Raw genomic sequence first — 23,370 nt, 5'->3', positions numbered from 1 at the left:
TGGTATTGAATTTCTGATCGCTTAACTCCAGACTACACTGGATACTGTATGCAGACGTGTACTACACCGGAAATCAGCTGCTGTAACATGAGCTCGTCTAAAGGAAATATGTCAGAATCTCTCTAGCGACATCGCGTGGATTTAGGGAAAATCTTGCAATCATATTTTCTTTCACAATCTACCTGCTGTCTGTAGGCATAATCATATATTGCATATGATTGCAAAGTATATATAGCATTAACTTAGAAGCATTTAAGCAACGATACGTTGCTCTTGGTTACGGCTGCGTCAGATTCGCATTGGATTGAGCCAGTAAAAGTCCGATAAAATCTAAAATCCAATAACTACGTTAGTAGTAAATAGCGTTTTGGTGTGTACAAGCCTATTATATTTTGTAAGCAATCAAACTGAAGTTATTGTTCTTCGTGCGTTTGACCTCACTGGACGGAAGTGACGTCATGGCGCACATTCGGCGCTCGGTCCGTTAGGGAGGAAGTGCCGTGTAGACAGTTCGGCTAACTCCGTAATAAAAGAAAAAAATAGAAAACAAACACACACAAGGAAGGAAAAATAATTAGATTTCTGCAATCGGGTGGTTTCGGAAAGACTTCACGAACTATCCCGACAGAAGCAAATCCCCGGCGGGCGAAGCAAAAGTCTTCAGAGCTGGTAATCGGTCTTTATTTGTCACTTTAAAGCTTGTTTTTGACTGTTGATGTGAGCCACTGGCGCTGCTGTCGCCCGATCGCCGACGGTCATGTAAGTTACCGGAAGTCTGCATAAAACCGCCTCGATCCCAACGTCGACGTTTTTTCCTCCACTTGTTCTGTTTTTTTATCTTTTGTCGCCTTTCCTCTTGTTTTACCGGACATGGTGAACAGAGCCAATGCTTGGGTCACGTCATACTATGTAATGCAAGTTATTGTACATTTGCAACCAGTCTGTCAATAACATTAGTTATTTAAATCATTTATTTGCAAATAAATTCTTCAATGCTTTATGTTATCGTCAAAAGCACTGTGCAATGTTTGGCTTTGAACAAAGAACACAGCAAAATGAGCAAAACACATCATTTGCAATAAAGTGATAAATGACATCCAGCAGGAGTTGCTGTATTAACCCGCCATTTGTAACAATGACCCAATTTCTTTCACGATTGATATTTATGTGCTGTTAAATGTATTACACCCATTATAACGCCAAGTAGCTGAAACAGAATAGGTAGAATTTAGTTTAGAGATGTTACACATCTTTTCTGTATATAATTGTATTACAATGTCGTAAAATACAGATTATGTTTTTCTGTTTAAGTAATTAGCATATACATACATGCATATATTGACATAATATTGAAATTAATTATTTTTTCATAAAATATGCATTATAATTTATTGTTGCATATGTTGTTATATGATATGCACCATACAGGACTTCTTTGTTATAAAGTTAAAAATGTAAATATAGATTTATGTGAATAAGGTATTCCCACTAACTCTTCCCTCTCCTTAACCTCTTGCCCCATCACTTAAAAAGGTCAAAGGTTGCAGAGTGTCTTCACAGTGTCGTCCTATCTTCTTATCTGTTTTGTGTGTGTCAGGGGTGATGGAAGATTCCCATTTTAACTCCTCATACTTCTGGTCTCCTGTGCAGGGACAGGTAAGAAAACTGTGACACCCATGCCGATGACTATTATGCATACATGAGAATACTTTCAGATTGGGAATGCTGTATTTCTCAAAGGTAAAGGAGCAGTTGGGTCAAGATAAAAGCCCCACCTACTCACATGGCCCCGCCCACTACCCAGCCACAGCAGTTGTGGCAGTTGCCGGGGGTGCCATGGATACAGTAGGAGGAAGAACACTAAAACAGGAGCAGACACAGCCATCCCATTCCTCACACAGTATCACAGTAGTGCCGGTACCAACGACTGGCATCATGACTGCAGGTACTGTCTATGATGTGAATGGTTAGGAAAAACTCTTTTCTTAAAACTATTTAATCTCACTCAGTGGTCTTCACTTATAAGTCACCTTTTACTTTATTACTCTCTTTAGCGGGTTTGGTCACTTTGGTGTCTCCGGTGTCCTCTGCTCAGTCCTTTATTCCTGGACATGCATCCACCACTATGATAACAGTACAGACAGGTAATGCACATGTCAAACTACACTGCTTAGCTTACCATATTACAAGTCATTTAGGCAATATTTTCAGTGGGGTATGCAATGGGGATCAAACGTGTGAGGCCAATCTGGGGGTTTTATTAAACCTCAGGTCATAAACTTATGAAATCTATACAAGTTTAAGTTTGTGCTTGAAGGATTAGTCCATTTTCATAAAAAATGCATAATGCAGTTTAAAATTGCAGTTTAAAAAGATTCTAAACGATCCCAAACCATGCATACGGGTCTTATCTAGCGAAACGATTGTCATTTTTGGCAAGAAAAATAAAAAATATGCAATTTTAAACCACAACTTCTCGTCTTCCTCCGGCTGTGTGACGAGCCAGCGCGTTCTTGCCAAATATGACAATTGTTTCGCTAGATAAGACCCTTTTGCCTCGTTTAAAATTGTTTAGAGTCTTTTGAAGCTGCAATTTTAAAGTGCATTAAAACTGTTAAGTGTTGGGGTCTATTAAAGTCCATTAAAATGAGAAAAATCCTGGAATATTTACCTCAAAAAACATAATTTCTTCTCGACTGAACAAACAAAGACATCAATGTTTTGGATGACATGGTGGTGAGTAAATTATCTGGATTTTTTTAAGAAAATGGACTAATCCTTTAATAGAGACAGTCACCCATGAATTCATATGCATAATTGCTATGCTGATAATAAAATTTTTAATTTGTGCATTGCAATATTGAAGCCTTCACTCCGACGTATGTGTTAGTGTGTCATTTTATCTTAAAGTGCACTAATTTATCTCAGATGATAACAGCTACTTTTATTGCCACATCAATCTTGGCTCACATAATGAAAGTATTTCACTCTGTCTTGCATGACTTCACCAGACAAGAAAAATGAATCCGTTCCAGGCTCACCGGTTATCATACCAATACCGGCGAAAAGGGGCAGGAAGAAGAAATCCAATCTCCCCTTAGTTGGCTTCACTCAGGGGTCAGACCCCTTGATTTTGGGCCTTGCAGGACAGGTACGACCAACCACGCATGCAGAGAAATCCTCACCACGTTATGCATTACAATGTATCTGAAAATGTTCAATATTTGGCCGATGCTCATAAATAATTTACAATAAATAATTGAAAGTGATTTCTCTCATAAGGTTTAACAAGTTGTAAATAAAAAATGCCTGACTGAGGTTTATTTTTCCCCAGCATCATTCTGCCAACCTCTTCAGTCTCTTTCCAGAAGATGGGAATTCTGGGAAGGAGGGTGGGAAAACATACAGGTATGGATTTTCAATTAGCCCCTGGCTCAGCATGCACCCAATGTGTTTCTTACAATCTATTAGAAAAGGCAAAGACAGATTCAGGGATTCCTAATCATTTTCATACTGCAGCAGTGCATGGCCCTCTCGGTTGACACACAAACACACGCTGGCTTTCAAAGCTTTGCAACAAGTGTGTCTTTATGTTTGTTTGCTGTGCTTTAGTGGAAAATGTGTCCTTCTGCTCAGCAGCATGTGCAGTCTCGGCTAAACACACACACATATGCACCGAACACGCACTCTTGGCCCTCTTGCTGTCTCTCTCTTGCTCACTCATCTCCCATTTACACTTGTGATTCGTGCCTTTTTCTCTCTTTTCTAGAGCCAGAGTCAGTGATTTCCTTCTGGATTGCTTTCGTTATCTTTTATTTTTCTTTGTTTGTCACACCTTACCTTTCACTATTGGTCTTGTAATTTCATCTTGTCTTGTTTTACTCCTTCATTTGTACTTTCTCTTATCCCATGTTCTTCTTCTTCTCTCTCATACCTCCGTCCTTCCCGGTGGTGCGTGTGTGTGTGTTTTTCTGTCTGTAGGTGCCGGATGTGTGGTTTGACGTTTTGCAGTAAGTCAGACATGCAGCTGCACTCCAAGTCGCACACGGAGGCGAAAGCTCACCAGTGTCCGCACTGCTCCAAATCCTTCGCTAACACCAGCTACCTGGCCCAGCACATCCGCATCCACAGCGGTGCCAAGCCCTACACCTGCTCCTACTGCCAGAAGGCTTTCAGACAGCTCAGTCACTTACAGCAGCACACACGGTACTTCGAACCGCACCTCAAGTGTGTGTGTTTGTGTGTGGGTGTCTGGGGCGAAGCAGGCGGGTGATGGAGAGTGTATGTGATGGGACTTTTTGTGTGGGGACAAGGACAGGACAGGGAAAGGACGGAGCGTTGCAATGTATGTGCACCTGTGTGCGTGCCCCCTCTGACATGTGTGTTTTAAAGCATTGAGCTTTGAAATTTTTCCAGTTATGATAAGTTTATTTTATAACTGTGCAGTATGCTTGAGTTCCTGTAGCTCAGTTGGTAGAGTATTGCTTTAGCAGCAAATAATGCTAAATTGATTTCCTTAAATGCACTGTAGGTCGATTTGGAGGGAAGCATCTGCCAAATGCAAAAATATGCAAATATGTAAACTTGCTTCTGGAGTTTTTGAATCCAAAAACACGTCCTGTTTGAATACCCTCCATGTATGCAGTTATTTTACCTTAATATAACAGCTTCAAAGTAATTTCGGTGGTAAACAAAGTCATAGTGGGGCGAATCATCCTCCTGTTGAAGCTCGGGGAGGACGCCGCTAGCACAACCAGCAATGCAAGCTTGAGAGAACCGCCCCTGACAAATCTCGCGAGAATCACGACTTGCTTTACGGCAACGACGTCATACACGTTAGGCTTCTTCGACTTTGTGTGACGCTGCGGGAGCCAACCGCCGGATGACGTCAAAGTACTGTGAGAATGATCCGAGACGGCACTTTGATGTCATCCGGCTGTCGGTTCTTGCAGCGCTGCATGAAGTCGATCAAGCCTATAACAACTGCACGCGCAAATTTGAGACGTGAGCTAAACGATTTAAAAGTTAAGAAAGCGCGTTCGGAAGAGAGTAGGAAATGAGAATCTGACCGTGTTTGGAAGCGGACAAGAGTCCCACTCGGTCAGGTTTTTACTCGTTGGCGTGAGCTAAAAGACAGCACTGGATTGGATGCTGATCTGGCGATCTTGTTGATGGACTAGTAAGTAAATCTCTTATTTGTAAACTTGTTTGCGGTCTATGTTGTATGTTGTTGCGCTTGCTTGTAGTATGTCATGCGATTAATATGACATCAGTTGTCAATATCTCACATAATTATCAGGACATAAATAAGCCTAGAGGTTGTAAATAGTGTAAACATGCACAATTTGCAAACTATTATGATAAATAGCAATAATCATGTATAGTGACATTATAACGACCAATGTTATGAAATAATGCAACGTACACAATTAAGTTTGTTATGGCATTTTGTAATGTTTACATTACAGTAAAAGAACACAAATGAAATTATACAGTAGACATATACTATAGACTGTTTACTTGTGATTTAGCTGCAATCATGTAAAAACGTTATAAGCCAGCAAACGCGGTACTTTATTATTATATGCACTCTACACTTGGAATAAACTTCTTATTATCCTATTACCATCATCTGTAGTTTAGTAGACTATGCAGTAGCCTAATATTTGTATGAAATTGTGAAACATTACGTGGTCATTATCTTCTGAGGTGTACTAGAGTGGGAGTGGGAATTACGACAGTTGCAAGTATTCTCCAGCGACTCTAGGGGTCGCTGTTTGACAAAAACGCCGAAAATGCATAGAGCGGCTTTAATGGTGCTGATGTTGTATGGGGTATCTTATTTGCTTGTTGCTACAGCAACATACTCTGCTGTGGATGGTTTGCTTGTTTTCTCCAATTTTATGGCGAAAATACTCCGCAATGGTGATAAATTTGCACATGGCTTGTCTTAAAAAATATAAAACACCACATAGACATATAAACAACAATAAAAATTGATTTTCACCACAGTGGGACTTTAATATATAATGGCCATAGTTTTTATAATAGTTAAAGTAGTTATCAATGTGGCATATTGCTGACTGTGCATCTGATCGTCTTTTTTTTTTTTTAAGAATGAATGGCGTGATATTTACTATTTGTCCTCTATATATCTTCGTCCCTTTCTCTTTTTCTATTTGTATAATTCATTGCTCTTCTGGCACATTTTATTGCTGCACAAACACACATGCACTCACTCTCAATTCACTCAAGGATCAAACTGTAATTGCAGCTGTCACTGAATGTGCAATTTTTCTTTGACTCTACATTATTGTCCCACAACTGTACAGAAGTTTTATATGGGCCTGCTTTCTTGAAATAGAGGTCATGTAAAGGTTCTGTCCACTCCTGAACCCACTTGGACACGGTAATGGGAACTGCATCCCACAGGTCCTGTGAGGATTTAGTGCAAATGTTTTTGAGAGATGGATCTACCCTCTCTGTGACCTCACTCAAACACAACCTAAACCTCTGATGCCTACCGCTCAAGTGTATACACGCACACTTTTTGAGCATTTGTTGGCGGCATTGATGGTGGCCACCTTAGAAATGTCTGAGTTGACCGAATGCTCTTGGCACGTATTATACGTTCATCAAATACTTTCGCTTCAAATATGCTTAATCCCTACCTCTGGCTATTCAGAAAAAAATGGTTTGTTGGCAGAATCCATTAAACGCCACAACGATTTTTCAGCAAGTCCTCTAAGTGCACAAATGAAGAATTGCATAAACAACAGCGCACATGCATCAGATTTCAATTGTCAAGAGTTTTTGAAAAGAAGTGACATTTGTGAAAATATGTGTATATAAACTATAATTACTGACTAATAAACTTTTCATTGCCATTAAAGGCGGGGTGCATGACTTTTGAAAAACATTTTGGAAAAGGGAGTCAGGTTGAGTACCAAAACACACTTGTAGCCAATCAGCAGTAAGGGGCGTGTCTACTAATTGGCTACGTTGCCTGGGTTGCGTATGTGTGGGGCAGGTCTATCAAAGGAAGGTCCAGATTCTATTGGGCTAGGGGCGTGTTTGTTTAGGTGATTTTAAATATCAACACTGGCTTTCAGAGATCATGCATCCTGCCTTTAAAGGGGCCATGGCATGAAAATCTGACTTTTTCCAAGCACTGGGGACCCAGTGCTATGATTGGGTCCCCAGTGCTTCTATCAACCTAGAAAATGTGAAAAAGATCAACCCAATAACTTAGTTTTGGTAAAACCATTCTCTATAAGCACATGAAAAATAGGTAGTTGAAATGTGGTTCTCCTTATGATGTCATAAGGAGCTCTTATTATAATAATACCATCCCTTAATCTGCACTATCCAACCACAGCACTGCCATTTAGTGCAGAGAAAAGCACAATTTGAGTTTAAATTGCAACGAACCACCATCATTGTGATCAGTGTTTGAATTTCATCAGCTCATTTGCATTTAAAAGGACACACCCAAAACGGCACATTTTTGCACACACCTACAAAGTGGCAATTTTAACATGCTCTAATAAATTATTTATGGTATTGTGAGCTAAAACTTCACATATGTGCTCTGGGGACACCAAAGATTTATTTGACATCTTTAAAAAGTCTTGTGCCATGGGCCCTTTAAAGTGATATTCCTGAACCTAAACATCAGAGCCTTACAAAAAAAGCTCATTTACAAGAAAACATGCAGATGCTATTTGAGGTTTTTTTCTAAGCACTTCATATATTTTTGTAGTTTATACAAATTATTCATGTTTTATAGTTTTACCATGCTTTACCATGTTTTTTTCTCTCTTTACAGAAACCACACAGAAACCAAACCTCATAAGTGTCCTCATTGCTCAAAATCCTTTGCCAACACAAGTTATCTTGCTCAACACGTACGAATACACACAGGAGTAAAACCTTACACATGTAACTACTGCCAGAAGACCTTCAGACAACTCAGTCACTTACAGCAACACCACAGGTAACTTGCATGACATGTCTTTACTTTTTAACTCTCTTTATGGCGTGTTGTTTGATGGGGAACTATCCCATTAAGTCTTCGGTTCACTTTTTACCTTTTCACATACTCATTGGTCTCTGTTCAGGATCCACACAGGAGACAGGCCATACAAATGTACACAACCAGGGTGTGAGAAGTCTTTCACTCAGCTCTCAAACCTTCAGGTGAATAAGTAATCCACCTCTCTTTATAATTGATCTTAGTAAACTGTGTGCAGAGGAAAATTGATTTATAGCTTTTTGAAAGTTTTTTTTCTCAATTGTTTGCAGTCTCATCGGCGTCAGCACAACAAGGACAAACCGTACAAATGTCACCACTGTAACCGTGGCTATGTAGACCCGGCCAGCCTTGAAGTTCATCTGTCCACTCACACGGTCAAGCACGCTAAGCTCTACTCTTGTGGTCTATGCAATCGCACTTATACCTCGGTACAGCCATTTTCACAAAATCTTACACTTTGTACTTACAATGTATTGTTTATCTTAAAATAATCTCTGTGTATCTTGGATCTTGTCTTGGTTCTGCCTGCAGGAGACGTATCTGATGAAACACATGCGTAAGCACGCCTCCGATCTGGTTCAAGATCCACTTGGGTCAAACCAAGCAGGTCACAGCCCCGGCCGCGTTGGCGGAGAAGGATCAGACGGAGAAACGCAGAGCCGAGCTGAGAGGAGCGACAGCTTCACCTCTTCGACTGGTTTGCCATGTGTGTTTGACATAAACCAGTTCAAATCAGTGACTTCTACAGATGCGCAGTATAAAACTGTCAGCGTGTCTGATATCTCCCCTCACAAAGACCTCTGCATTACTGTGGAGGCATCGGCTATACAGGTGGAACACCTGAACTCATGAGAAATCCTTTAGAGCGAGGGATGAAACTTTGGAGAAACTATTGAAATTGACATTTTTACAGAGCTGTGGATATAAAAAGTTTTCCTTACTCAATGCCTTTCATAATTGTATGAGGCTGCACGTATGGATGAGGACTTCAATGGATGAAAGTGAAGGAATCGCACGATAGACTTTTGTATTTTTTTGCTTTCCATTTTTTATAAACATTTACGCAATCTTGATCTTCCTTTAAGACTGTGGCTATTTTCATTGGCTACATATGTGCTTAATAACTATATATCAAGGCTTTCCATAACAATTGTGGTTTATTCCGTAGATGTTGGTGGAATAGCTGCATCTTCAACATTATTATTGTTACTGTCAAGGTAAATGACTGTTTTTGTTAAAAAGTGAATTTGCAGACGTTTGTATTGAGCAGAAAAGCACGTATATATGATTCTCATGTGTATTGTGTGTGAGTAAAGATAGACAAAAATAGATATTGCAGATATCTTATCCGATGGCTTGTGTTATTCTCATCTACAGGCAACATGTGAGGTTCTTTTTTATTACTATGTTACTATTGTCATAATATCAAAATAACAACTGTGAAAATGCACATTAAACCTCTAAAAATAAACTAAATCAGTTTAGTGCAAAAGTCCCTTCAGAGGAGTCTTCACACTTTTAAGGCCACACCTCTGGGCAGCGGTTTCAGTCATATAAGAGTAAATCCACTCTTTTTGAATGAAGGAAGACTGTTATCTCTTAAATCAATAGTTAAGGTCACAATTAAACTATATTTCCCTCAAACAATTAAACCTGAGATTAACTCTGCCATAAATTGTTTTCTAAGATTAAAGACATTTTGTATACGCATTTCAGGGTGCTCCAGTGTATAAGTACCTCACAACACTGTAGCAACAATATCATCACCAAGTTATTTAAAGTCAGTTGATTGTCCCGAAAGAGTAGACGTGGAAAAATAAAATAAAGATAAATATAGAAGTCATCTTTAATTATTGTAAGTCTTTTGCAAGTCCTATAAAAGAGTATAAAGCATTTTGCTAACCTTTTGTTTAATGTTTATTATAGGGGGCATTTTTGGCTTCATCTTTTAAGTGTAAAGCGGAAGTTTTCCTGAAAATGGGCTTTATCTTCCAGAATTATAAATAATGTATCCTTGTGGCTGAAAATGTTACTGTCAGATACTTTTCCCCTGTTTCATAAGAAAGAAAGTTATTGTTTCTAAATCACATCCATTTCACCCCATAAGTTTTTGACATTTTCAGCATGTTATTCCTAAATGTGCCCATTATAGCAGGGGAAATGTATCCTGAAAAATGAGAATATTGTTACTTGTGAGATATATTTCCCCCTTGTTTAACAGGACAAAACAACATAACAGCATTTATCACTATGGCACTTCTCAACTGTTGCAAGTGTTTTGGTAAGCTTTCCCAATCAAAATGTGTCCATCATAGCATCCAACACATCCTTATAGGTGAGAATGCTACTGTCAGGTACTGTACTGTTTAGTCCATATGTTTTAGGGTTAGGGGCTGTTTCTCAATCCGAGGTCGCATTTGTAGGCTGCATACGTCATCAAGACTTATTTCACAATATTAACAATTATAAAGTTGACACTTATTCTTAGTTAATCGTAAATTGTTGTAATATGTTTGTTACTTGCGAATGCAATGCGCAGTTAACTTAAAGGGGCCATGGAACAAGACTTTTTTAAGATGTCAAATAAATCTTTGGTGTCCCCAGAGCACACATGTGAAGTTTTAGCTCAAAACACCATATAAATAATTTATTATAGCATGTTTAAATTGCCACTTTGTAAGTGTGTGCAAAAATGTGCCGTTTTGGGTGTGTCCTTTAAAATGCAAATGAGCTGATGAAATTCAAACACTGATCACAATGATGGTGGTTTGTTGCAATTAAAACTCAATTGTGCTTTTCTCTGCATTAAATGGCAGTGCTGTGGTTGGATAGTGCAGATTAAGGGAAGGTATTATTATAATAAGAGCTCCTTATGACATCATAAGGAGAGCCAAATTTCAACAACCTATTTTTTCATGTGCTTGTAGAGAATGCTTTACCAAAACTTACTGGGTTGATCTTTTTCACATTTTCTAGGTTGATAGAAGCACTGGGGACACAATCATGGCACTTAAAGGGATACTTCACCGATTTAGCATTCAGCTTTGTATCTGTAGAAACCCGGCAGTATTACTGAATGACCATGTTTCCCTCCATCATTTCCCCCTGAGAGGAGAGATATCTGCATTTTGGTTCTGCAAAAAAGTCCCTTTTTTGCAGAACCAAAATGCAGATATCTCTCCTCTCAGGGGGAAATGAGGGAGGGAAACATGGTCATTCAGTAATACTGCCGGGTTTCTACAGATACAAAGCTGAATGCTAAATTGGTGAAGTATCCCTTTAAACATGGAAAAAGTCCGATTTTCATGCCATGGCCCCTTTAAATAAACCAGGCTTGATGACGTATGAGCGAGCGACCTCCGTAGGCTGCAAAACGACCACAGTGCTGACTTTCACCCACCTTTCTATGTCTTCATTAAAACTTAACAACGGTTTGAAAAAATAACGTTGACTTAAAGCACAAAGGGAAAATGACTTACTACAAAGCAGCATAATTTTCAAAGGTTTAAAAAGCTAAAATTCTTTCTTTTAAAATTATGTTACCATGCTTTTATTGTGTTTGACTTAATGCACCGGTTGCGCACACCGGTTATGACATTAAGGTACCGCGAGAGCAGATTGTTTCATATGCATTCGAGTCGCTCTCGCGGTACTTTAATGTCATATTTCGACGGCCTGCGCATGAAGTCGAACACTCTCACAGAATGGTAGCGTCCACCATCCCAGTGGGCGGGGCCACATAAAAGTCCACGAGTGTAGCGGAGAAACTTCACGAATGTAAATACTACGTGAGCAACGTCAAGTACGTCCACACGCTGTTCTTTTTCTTTTGACTCATGCGAACATGCCGCGCAAAAAGCCGTATAGTAACAAACAGAAAAAGAAGCAGCTGCAAGTGAAACGCGAGAAAAAGAGAGGTGGGTAACTAACTCTTGCTGATGGATTATTGGTTAGCCTAGCTTAGTTAGCGCGAGCGCACATTTAACATGTATGCCTCGCGCTTTTATTTTTGGCTGTGACTCATTGTCCTCTGATTTTAGCATTTCAGTGTGATGTGACTGACCCCAGTATGTTCTGGTCTATGCGTAAAGCTATTGTGCTGCTTTTAGTACTTTGTACAAGTTTCTCTGGATGTGTGTAGACAAATTTTGACATACAGAATACAGTGCGTCTTGTCATTTTTATAGGAGGGTTAAAAACAAGAATGGACGCGATTTACCCTTGAAAACGCGCTTGATGGAAATTCAAATCGACAGTAAACAAATCTGCGTTGTAAAATGTCAAGTAAACAGCTTTTCTCCTGACAGGTTGAACGTCAAACATCAGAGCAGTTACTTTTACACATCTGTGTGAGATGTTGCTGACAGGGAATGTTTACGACGAGCTGTTCTAAAAGCTCGTGTTTTGCTTAAGTTGGAGCTCGTGTTATTGCGGTATTAAAGTGCGCAGACTCAGTGTAAAGTTACGTAACACAAAAACAAAGGAATCAATACACACTAACGTAAGCTGAATGAACTGTTATTAGACTGCAGATACAACATTCAGTTAAACTATTGAGCCATAAAATTTAGTTGCGAATAAATAAAAAAAAAGACCTTTTTAATATTATTACATTAAGTTTATATTCACTTAACTACACACCAGCAGACAGGTGACAAGGATGTAACTTACCTATAAGTAAGTTACCGTAGTATCTTTTTTTACATATACCGTTTTGTTTGTTTACAAACAACTATTGACCAATAACGATATGCCACTTGCCAACTTAAAGACAAGATATATTGCGAACACCATGCTGCATAGTCATGGGCCGGTGTAAAATTCTGGCGGTACGATAACATTCCGTGAAAATATCACGGTATTGCCACTGCAACACTAAAATGTGTTGTTTTCAAATGCCAGGTACAAATAAAGCCTTTAAATTATAATATGCTTTCAAAGAATATATAATATTTTTAAAATGTATATTAAATGTAAACATCAAATCAATCACATGACTCGGTAACCGGGCCATGCCTAGTGCCGAATGCGCGTGCCACGGTAGATCGTGGTGTTTGACGGTTTTTATCAATAAATATCGACTGTCAATTCTTTATGTGAATCATATCTGTATGTGAAACTTCTGTGATGTTCCTGAAGCTCAGTTGGTAGAGCATTGAATAGGCAGTAGAAAGATTGTGGGTTCGATCCTCAGGGAAGCACTGTAAATTGTTTTGGATATAAGCACCTGCCAAATGCATGAATGTAATTGTAGGGCAACATTAATTGGACAGCCCAGATGTTAATTTCAAGCATTTATTTAAAAAAAAAACATTTCTTAAAGCTTCTGTGTGCATGTGTCCACAGGTGAACCGGGTTCAAGTCACAGCAGCAGAAATGCCAGTGTGGAAAGAGGACCTGGCAGAGACAGGCAGTCAGATACATCAGACAGCGAGACGACAGACATCAAGAGGATCAACCAGCAGCCTGGCACCGGAGACGGGAGATATGACTCCAATAGGTAAGTCGTGACAGGTGAAACAGTCAGTTCACAGTTGTCTTATTAATTTAACATGACTTAGTTTGGCAGGCATGTGTAGTCCTGTTCCTTAATCCTGTAATGGGATGTTTTGTAGATTCCGTCTGCACTTTGAGAAGGAGACCAAGGAAGAAGTGGAGAGGAGGAAGAAAATAGCAATGCAGAAAATCATAAAGCCGGTGGAAGAGAAGGAACTAGAAGTCGATATAAACCAGATCTTCCCAGAGGATAAAGGTATTCATACTGTGTCTAACCAATGTAGCATTTTTTGTACCAATGAAGAAAGAAGGACAATGTAACTTTGCTTTCAAACAGATGAGTCAACAGATTTGTGAACAGATGCATTTGCAACATGGCCTTTAAACTTTGAAAACTGCTGGTTAAAGTGTTGTTATGGTTTATGGACTCATAAAGGTGCATAATATTGTGTATTTGACAAGCTATTCTGAAAGCTATCTTTTAGTCACATGTTCCAGTGTCCTGGAAAGTTATTTGCATACCGTAGCTGCTACCGAAGACATTTTAATCTAATTCATTCGGCCCTAATTTATTTCACTCTCATTTTATCTAACCAAAGGCCTCAATTTCCCACGGCGACCCTCTTGGCATTATGATATGCAGAGGGAGCAGCTACTGCGCAAAGAGGAGAAGTCATTTCAGGAGTATCTGGAAGCTCTTTACTCCATGAATCCCCCTGGTACCCTCAGCCACTTTGAGCACAATCTGGAGGTGAGGCATGTTTCATTATAAGAGATAGAGATGAAGTACTTTGAGGAAAAAGTCTCCTTCATCACAGCTGAAATTAGATTGTTATTGAGTGTGCCCATCTGTTAGGTGCAGACTCTTTATATTGCCATTGCTCTTTTCAGAACTGTTATGCTTCATCCTGCTTTGTTTATTGAATGAATCTGATGTATTGAATGGATTAGCACAACTGGATGTCGATGTGACTCCTTTTTGCTTCAACCATTCCCAAGGCAACAGAAGCTGTACAAAATTGCGCAAGTAATCTTAACCAAACAATATTTTTCCAAGCCACCGGTGTATACAAATTGCTTGGTAAATGATTGGCACCTAGTTGTTCCATCACAACAATGCACCAAATCACTTACAAAAACGTTTAGCCATTCTCTCTGGTGGGATGAACTCCCAGCTTTCACCCGAGCTGTAGAGTCCACCACAACCTTCAAGAAACAACCTAATAGCTCAAATACAAAAGCCGCTAAACGCCACATGTGTCAAAAATTAGATAATGATATTAACCAAATGCACTCAGCATCTATTATACATTCATTAAATACTTTCACTTTAATCAACTTAATCCCGGCATCAGGCCATTCAGTAATTCACTACGATGATTTGTCAGCAAAGTCCTCAAAGTGCATGATAGAAGAATTGAACAAACAACTATGCATGTTTTTTTCTCTGGTTAAAGGAGGCTTTCCAAATACAGCTCTCGAAAAAACATTTCAGTCCAGTGTCTGTTGAATTCCAACAAAAGCAAACCTCAGGAGAGACATAAACCGTGCTGGCATGTCACTTGTCTTTCAAGGGCGCATGATGCGAAGCTTGTGACGACAGTTTTTTAGCACGTCGTGTATGTGGCTCGTTATAACAAAATATCTGCATCACGCCGTGTCATGTCAAGAAGAGTCACAGGTTGCCACTGGAAATAAAGTCACCCAACAGACCGAGAGCATGATAGGACACATGTAAGATGTGATTAAAAATCATGGTTATTTCAGTAAATATTCATTTTTGAACTATTCCTAAATACATGTAAAAACTAGGGCTGTGAATCGATTAAAATTTTTAATCTAATTAATTACATACTCTGTGATTAATTAATCTAAATTAATCGCCTACATAATTTTTGCTGTGAAAGTATTAAATATTTCTTTTTAAATAAATCAGTGAATAATCAGCATTAGTGACAATGAAGCTCAAAAACTCTTTTATTAGTACATTTTTTTCACTGTTCAAATAATGGCCATAACAATCAACAAAAATAACCTAAAGTAATATGCTAAGGAAATAAAGTGCTTCAGGAAGATTATTTACCAAAAGTTTAACAGTGCAATATCAATTGCAGGGCTTTTTTGTGCAAGTGAACATAAACCTTAATTAAAGAACCCGACAGGTGGATGACATCAAAGTACCGCGAGAGCATTTAGGAAGCAGTCTTCTGTTATGATTTCTCGAACTGCTCTCACGGGATTTGGATGTCATCTGCTTCTTGGTTCTTGTGGCGCCACATAAAGTGTACTCACTAGTTTAACAAACCCGTTTAATCAACCACTGGTTAGATCAACGTAGCAGTCAAAAACGGGACGCGAGTAATCACATACGAGAGAAATCGTTTACCCACAAAATACAGGACACCTATACTGTGCTATATTTGGTTTTCTGATCCCAATCTTCATCATTCCGCTAAGCCAAGTCAATCTCCATTGGTCTTTTACACCTTTATCGATCTCCAAAACTTCGGAGCCTTCCTGCATTATAAGTATGTCCATGCTAGCTGAAATAAAGTTTTACCTCATCTTACGCGCTACAGCCAGAAAACCTGGAGTGGATCCGGTGCGTAGTGATTACAGAAAGCTTACAGTGGAGAGAGGAACGTGATTTTGCTCCACTCCAGGCTTTGATCACATCCCACTTAAAAAGCTGAATACACGTCGTATTTATGAAAAGTTAATTTAATAATTTTGCAATTGACGGAAATCCGTGTAACGACGGAGAACTTTACTCCATGTGCTTTGTATGATGTGGTACTTTAGAGTGGACAAACTCTATGATATGCAAATTCTTTGCTGCAGACGTTGCATACTTTATTTTTATCATCACTTCCATCAGGCCGTTTTTTTATAAGTAAATGTTCCAGTCAATGATCCAGTCACCGCCAGCGCGTTCTCGTCTACCTCCTTTATTTTACAGTCAAATGGTGGCTAGAATGTATCCAGGTTCAATACGGAATGGATTAATCTGCGTTATTTTTTTTAACGCGTTATTTTTTCTCAGATTAATTAATCGAATTAATGCGTTATTTTCACAGCCCTAGTAAAAACATTAGTATTTTGCAGTTTAAAATAAATATAAACTTAAGTATTTAAGATCTGTAAACATTGCATCTTTTTGTTATTTTATCTGTTACATAATTTTTATTAGCAATTTGGTAGAAATGTTGTCGGTAGATGACAGAGTGAAACAAAAATGTTCTACTTAAACGCATAGCTCTAAATAGTACATTTAGAAAAAAAATCAGCTGTATATTATATATATATTTTTTAGCCTTTTATCTTTATTCAGAAAGGACAGTGAAGAGTTACTCAAGACATTTGCATGCACTTAGATGGTTTTGCAATGAAAGAAAGTCAAAGGTTTTAAATACTAATTAAGTGACATTTGTGAAAGTAAGGCATTTTAATTACTGACTTATAACATTTTCATTGCCATTAAAATGAAATTACAATCAAAAATCGGAAACACATCCAAATTATTATCAGCTACAATTTTTAGAAATGAGAGTTATTTATCCCCAGGACACTCCAATATACACAGATGGATCCAAATATGGAAACCAGGTAGCGGCAGCTTTTGCAACAAATTAAGTACATCAAGGAATGCGTATTCTGGATCAAAGTTCAATCTTCACTGCAGTAGCACATGCTTAATTGTTGGCATTAAAATTTATTGAAACGTCTTTGCAGAAGAAATTCTTAATGACTGACTCAAAATCATGCCTGGATTCACTGGAAAGTAAGAAAACTCATCATCCAACCGTCGTCAAGATCTTCATTAAATTATCAATGCTCAAATCAAATGCTTTTAACATTTACTTTTGCTGGGTACCTGGACAATCAGGAATTGCTGGAAAAGCGGACTATCCACAAAATTTGTAAAGGGTTCTCTACCTTTTACAGAATTAAAACAAACGATAAATGAATACATCAGAAATAAATGGCAATCAGAATGGGATCAATGTCTAAATAATAAGTTGCATAAAATAAATCCTGATGTGAGGAAAAATATAATTTTTGTTTTGAGAATCGTTGGAATCAAGTCATCTTTACAAGATGCAGAATAGGACATTCAAAATTACACATAAATTTTTACTCTCATGAGAAAATCCTCCAAAGTGTTCATCATGTCAGAATTCATTGTCCATTAAACATATCCTTCTTGATTGTATTACATTTGCCCCTGTGAGAAACCTTTTTTATTCTGTTGATAATTTTGAAAAGGGTTTTAATCAAGTGAGGGCCGTGGGCTGAAAGTAAATATTGCTGTTATATTAAAATTAAAGTTGCCCTGATTCTCCTAATTTATAATTTTCTTATATTTAAAAAAATAAATAAGCAAACATTTTTCTGTTATTGCATAGCTAATAAAGTTTTATTTTCAAAGATAACTGTTGTAAAAAAAAAATTTGCCAATCGTTTTTAAATTTGCTTTTGTCTACCTTGACCGCACCATTAGTAGCCTATATTAGTACCCGAGTTCATTGAGTTTCGTGATGCATGCTATGCAAGTATGCATGTACATAAAAATAATAATAATTTACTGTCATGCCTTGCATTCATTTCAATTTGCATTTTTGTAATATACAAATAAAACCAAAAATGTTACATTTTAGAAAAGATATAATCAGAAACATAAAAATCTGCGTCAATGACGTTTATCCTTTTTCCTTATCTCACGTGGCATGACGGGACAAATTAAAAGTCATTGCGGGGCAACTTTGGCCACGTCTTCTGCATTCACATGACTTAACCCCTAGCTGTCAACCTTTTTATTCTTTAGTCTATGAAAAAACTTCTATGTTGTTCACCTTTTCTAGCTACAACCTCTAGTCCTACTTGTAAACATGGCTTTGTAAATTGTACTTTTATGTTAGCTCATTGACAAATAAAAAGTTAAATGCTCTTTCATGTTTAGTGTCTGCTAATGTCTAAATGTGTTGTATCACAGTTGAATTACTGCTTTTTACATTTCAAGAAAACAGCAAGTAATTCTTTTGCTTCAGTGAGCCAAAATATTACAAACATGTTGGCTTATCTGAAAGAATGTGCAAGATTATGAGTTTATTCTGAATGTCTAATACAGCAAGCCTGAATAGTATATTGTTTAAACAACAACAATCAAAATGCTATTGAAAAAATTGTTGTAATTTTGTTGTTTATTATTAACTTCCTTTCTCTCTCTCTCAGACATGGAGGCAGCTGTGGCGAGTAATGGAGATGTCTGATATCATTCTGCTCATAGTAGACATCAGACACCCAGTAAGTGTGTGACTCTTACGTCTTTTGAAACTTTTAGTAGGATTCAAAAGATCATCAAACATGTATAGCCATTACACCAAACATAAGAAGCGTCACATTATCCAAACTAAAGTGAGAATTCCTTACCACTAGGTGGGGACAGAGATTGTGTCTGAAATATAGTAATGGAGATGATAATGCTTTTAGGTTTATATTTGTAAAAGTAAAAGAAGTATAGTACAAAAAGCAGAAGTTTACAGTGCACATTATTCCACAGGTTATTACTATTAATGATGTGCAGCAAGGGTTTGCATTTCTCGCATTCAATGCCTACACACATTTTCTTTCGGACTATAGGTGCTGCAGTTTCCTCCGGCTCTGTATCACTACATCACTGGTGAGTTAAAGAAGCACATCATCCTGGTGCTCAATAAAGTGGACTTGTGCCCCGCCCCTCTAGTGCTGGCCTGGAAACACTACCTGACCAAACTCTTCCCCCATCTGCACTGTGTCTGCTTTACCTCACACCCAGGACAAACCTATAGCACAGGTGAGGGAATCAAAATGTTAATTTTCAGTGCGCTTTCCTTAGCTAGATTATGTTTGTTTCTTATTGTTTCTCTGTTCTGTGTAGTTCTACAGAAGAGGCGGATGAGGAAGAAGGCCGGATGGAGTCTGGCAGGAGGACCAATTCACATCATGAGGGCATGTCAGGAGATCACAGCAGGAAAAGGTCAGATGTAACTTTTTCTCAAATGTTTACCTCAATACCTCTCCTGGCCTACACGCTCACGCACAAATGAAGTAGTGCATAGTGGGGGCATAATTTGGGACACTAACTAACAACTGATGTTTTGTTTTTTTTCAGTGGATTTGAGCAGCTGGGAGAAGAAGATCCAGAGGGATGCTGTTGCCATGGGAACTGAGTGGGATCAGGCTGAGGATGGACTGGAATCTGTATTGGTGGAGCATCACAGTGACATTGCATTGGAAATGAACAGCCTTACACAAGAACTTTATAAGGATGGGGTATTAACAGTAGGGTGCATAGGTAAATAGTTTCTCCTTAATTAAGCTGAGCTAGTAGCCCCAGTTTTGTTATTAACTTTTGTTAGATTAAATTTTGCGTTATGTGCTTTGCAAGGTAATTGCATGTCAATGTCTTATGTTAAATCTCTTTTTAACGAGCATGTTTTTGCATTTTTCATACAGGTTTCCCTAATGTAGGTAAATCTTCAGTGCTCAATAGTCTGGTTGGCAGAAAGGTCGTGAGCGTATCTCGGACCCCCGGCCACACTAAATACTTCCAAACTTACTACCTCACTCCTACTGTTAAACTATGTGACTGTCCCGGGCTTGTTTTGCCCTCTCGAGTAGACAAGCAACTTCAGGTAAAAACAGCACATATAGGACGGATGAATGATTGTACATTATTCATGAAGGTTAAATAGCTCTGGTGTGTTTGTGCGTGTTTTTCCATTTTAGATTTTGAGTGGTATATATCCAGTGTCTCAGCTGCAGGAGCCGTACACTGCGGTAGGATACCTGTGTGAACGGACCAACTTTCTCTCTGTACTAAAGCTGACACATCTTGACCCAAACATAGGAACACGGGAGGACCCCAAGATACAGGACTGGACTGCATGGGACGTGTGTGAAGGTGAGTACCGACGTGACACTATTTTATGTCGGATTACCACAATAAAATCTCAACACTATTACATGTCATTGTATTTTTCCAAAGTTGTATGTACATATGTTCAAAAGAGCTATTTTTTTATTCAGCATGGGCTAAACGGAGAGGATATATGACTGCTAAGGCAGCCCGTCACGATGCCTATCGAGCAGCCAACAGTCTCCTGCGGTTAGCCATTGAAGGACGAATCTGTCTATGCCTTCGGCCACCTGGGTATACTCAAAGCAAAGGTCAGAAGTCAAATCACCACAGATTTGTTCAGGGTAATACACTATTTATTTGGGCACATGGCCAATATTTGACGCGTAATGTCTTTCTCCAGATGAATGGGAATCGCACCCAGACCTGGCCGAGATCATCGCCCTACAAGGAAGAAAGGATGACGAGGAGAAGTTTGGTGAGAGGGAAGACGAGGACGGTGAGTCCAGCTCGGATCTGGAGGAGGAGAACGATGGAGATGCGGATGATGATGAGGATGGTGATGGAGATGATGAAGACGATACTGTAAAAGCCGACCGGAAGGGCCTCACTCTCAATATGTTCAGTGTGTTGGGTGAGAATGAATGTGAGTGAGGGATGATTTGTGTTTTACTCGTTCATTCCATTTAGATGCATTCCTGTTCCCTTCATTCAAAAGTTTCTCTGTAATCTCTTTATGACTATCTTATTTCAATTTGCAGTGTCAATCAAGTGACTGTATGAAGTTCATTTAAACTCTACATTTGTTTTTCATTCGACTCTCCTTGCGCACTTATAAAGACCATCACATAAACACAAGCAACACTTATCTTTGCATAATTTTGCCTGTGTATGCTGCAGTATAAAGTGGATCTTGTTCAGTATTCCCGTGCCTCGTTGCCCTCTCTGCTTTCATTTACTGTCATCAGAACAGTGCTTTGACTTCTTCGTTTTTCTTTCCTGAGAGGACCGAGGGAATCCATTCAGCCAAGTGATTGTACAATCAGTGAAGTTAAGCAGGCGTCGATGATAACAATCACTGATTTATTAGTAATCCCAAAGGGTCAGGTGAGGTGAAAGCCCGTAGGAGAAATTTGACCTCAGAGTGAGTTTCAATGAGAGGCAGTGCCAGAGTTGCCCATGCAAATGTGAATTACCCTCAGTTACAGCAAACGTCTGCATGCATGGGCAGTACCAGCTGTGTTAGGCTAATAAAGCAGCCAGACAGACTGTAGATAGCAGAGAAAATTATATAAATAAATAAGATTTATAGACACTCAAAGCACTTTCTAAGCAGAAGGCAAACTATTCTTTTAAAGAAAACTTTATTTTCGGATCAGATGTACTTATATTGTGGTTAATGAAGGATGGTTTTTCTCTTGGAGTTCAAGTTGGAGAGAAATGTGCCACAAAATGACTATGCAATGTTTAAAGAGATATCAGAGAATCTGATACATTCGTTCAAGTTATGAGACAGGGGGTTTGTATGACACATCATAAATGCACACTAACAGCAGCCACTCGGCGCCACTGATCTGATCAGCGGGCGATTGCTGTGATTTTGGGGTCATGCATTACAGTGGATAGGCATTGAAGAACTGGAGTTTTGCTTAAGTTTTGGTGCTGGTTTAGTGCTTTTCAGCCTCCAGTCCTGCATGCCCCTACATAAAAATGTCATGTGGGTGTGTTTCTGTTTGTGTGGGTGTGATAGTGTGAAGTTTTCTTTCTTTATTGATAAGTTATAAAATATGACAGAAGCACTTTGCAATAAAAATGAATCTGTTGACCCCTGATTTTGGACTTTCATTATTTTGGCACGAGGAAACTGCTACCAGTTACATACACAGCACAATGTAAATAACAGTCGAATGTAATGACGACAACAAAAGTGTGTTTGTGTGCACAATGGGGAATATTGCCCAATACTAGTCAAGTCCATGCTTTGGTACAGTATGAGCTTTACATTGAAGGAAAACACCACAAATTTTCAATATTTTACTAAGTTCTTACCTCAACTTAGATTAATTAATACATAGCTATCTTTTTCTAATGCGTGCAATTTTAATCTTTGTACAGTGCTTTGTAAATGTGTTAGCATTTAGCCTAGCCCAATTCCTTCCTATGGCTTCAAACAAAAGTTTTATTTTGTGACATAATAACTTGTGTAACTACTCATGTATCAGTCTTTAAATATGGAAAACATGGAAGTGTTTGGTGACTTCTAAATTCATCCCTGTTTGGATCCTAAGGAATGATTGGGGCTAGGCTAAATGCTAACACATTCACAAGGCGCTGTACAAATTTTAAGTGCACGCATTGAATAAAGACAGGTATGTATTAATTTTTCTAAGTTGAGGTAAGAACATAGTAAAATATTGAAAAACTGTGGTGTTTTCCTTTAACAAGCCCTACATGTCTTTAAATTATAATTTGCCAACAGCCTTTGCGGGTCTTTTAGGGGTACTGCATTAGATCAATGAATATAATTCATAGTTTCTCACCTAACAACACTGCGGCATTTTCGAGGCCAGTAGGCATTCCTATCTTATTTAAATATCCCGCAATCAAGTACTTGTAAGACACTGCTTATGGATTATGTTATAATCCATTTCTAATTAAACTGGGAAAGCAGACTTGTGGTTTCGGGTGGGAGAATGCCTCACTACTTTGCTTTTAATTACCAACACAAATAATATTTCTTCTCTGTAAAACACACAAACGCAACTCACTAATTTGCTAAGTCTGTGCAAAACTATTTGCCTTTTATGACTGCTGTCAAGTCCACACAACTCTCATATTTAATGCAATCATGAGCTCGTAAATTATCCAAATTAAATTCTTTTGTCCCAAACGGCAGTCACTTGTCATCCTAGTTCTGCATGCCCATATATGATACATTAGT

At 38.5% G+C, this 23,370-nt stretch overlaps 2 protein-coding genes across 6 annotated transcripts; both read left to right on the top strand.

Moving 5' to 3' along the window:
* The first annotated feature begins 528 nt into the window (after positions 1 to 528).
* Positions 529 to 9,119, top strand: znf384b (zinc finger protein 384 b). 5 transcript variants are annotated; one of them, XM_055209875.2, is made up of 11 exons: positions 529 to 669; positions 1,598 to 1,656; positions 1,741 to 1,945; positions 2,055 to 2,144; positions 3,012 to 3,151; positions 3,335 to 3,408; positions 3,982 to 4,206; positions 7,829 to 7,996; positions 8,121 to 8,199; positions 8,305 to 8,463; positions 8,567 to 9,119. In XM_055209875.2, exons 2-11 carry the CDS (start codon positions 1,603 to 1,605, stop codon positions 8,885 to 8,887), a joined length of 1,515 nt encoding a protein of 504 aa, XP_055065850.2. In that variant the 5' UTR covers positions 529 to 669; positions 1,598 to 1,602; the 3' UTR covers positions 8,888 to 9,119. The 5 variants fall into 5 exon arrangements, with proteins under 5 accessions (XP_055065850.2, XP_073728161.1, XP_073728163.1 ...); XM_055209876.2 differs by having other exon boundaries at positions 533 to 669; positions 1,534 to 1,656; XM_055209874.2 differs by lacking the exon at positions 529 to 669 and adding an exon at positions 756 to 909.
* Positions 9,120 to 11,778: 2,659 nt separating this feature from the next.
* gnl1 (guanine nucleotide binding protein-like 1) lies at positions 11,779 to 22,261 on the top strand. Its single transcript, XM_055211218.2, has 12 exons — positions 11,779 to 11,952; positions 13,382 to 13,535; positions 13,651 to 13,787; positions 14,131 to 14,282; positions 18,764 to 18,835; positions 19,172 to 19,364; positions 19,449 to 19,547; positions 19,683 to 19,865; positions 20,027 to 20,205; positions 20,300 to 20,474; positions 20,600 to 20,740; positions 20,833 to 22,261. Exons 1-12 carry the CDS (start codon positions 11,880 to 11,882, stop codon positions 21,081 to 21,083), a joined length of 1,809 nt encoding a protein of 602 aa, XP_055067193.2. The 5' UTR covers positions 11,779 to 11,879; the 3' UTR covers positions 21,084 to 22,261.
* The last annotated feature ends 1,109 nt before the right edge of the window (positions 22,262 to 23,370 follow it).

Source organism: Misgurnus anguillicaudatus, chromosome 10 (assembly GCF_027580225.2).
Source record: "Misgurnus anguillicaudatus chromosome 10, ASM2758022v2, whole genome shotgun sequence".
Taxonomy (NCBI): Eukaryota; Metazoa; Chordata; class Actinopteri; order Cypriniformes; family Cobitidae; genus Misgurnus; species Misgurnus anguillicaudatus.
This window is presented reverse-complemented; position numbering and strand designations above follow the sequence as displayed.

Bases quoted from the DNA above. Each gene is read 5' to 3' on its own strand.
- znf384b (XM_055209875.2), top strand. From the start codon at position 1,603: ATGGAAGATTCCCATTTTAACTCCTCATACTTCTGGTCTCCTGTGCAG. The intron at 3,152-3,334 runs GTACGACCAACC...ATTTTTCCCCAG, and splicing joins TTTTGGGCCTTGCAGGACAG to CATCATTCTGCCAACCTCTT. The intron at 8,464-8,566 runs GTACAGCCATTT...TTCTGCCTGCAG, and splicing joins GCAATCGCACTTATACCTCG to GAGACGTATCTGATGAAACA.
- gnl1 (XM_055211218.2), top strand. From the start codon at position 11,880: ATGCCGCGCAAAAAGCCGTATAGTAACAAACAGAAAAAGAAGCAGCTG. The intron at 13,536-13,650 runs GTAAGTCGTGAC...GATGTTTTGTAG, and splicing joins GGGAGATATGACTCCAATAG to ATTCCGTCTGCACTTTGAGA. The intron at 13,788-14,130 runs GTATTCATACTG...ATCTAACCAAAG, and splicing joins GATCTTCCCAGAGGATAAAG to GCCTCAATTTCCCACGGCGA.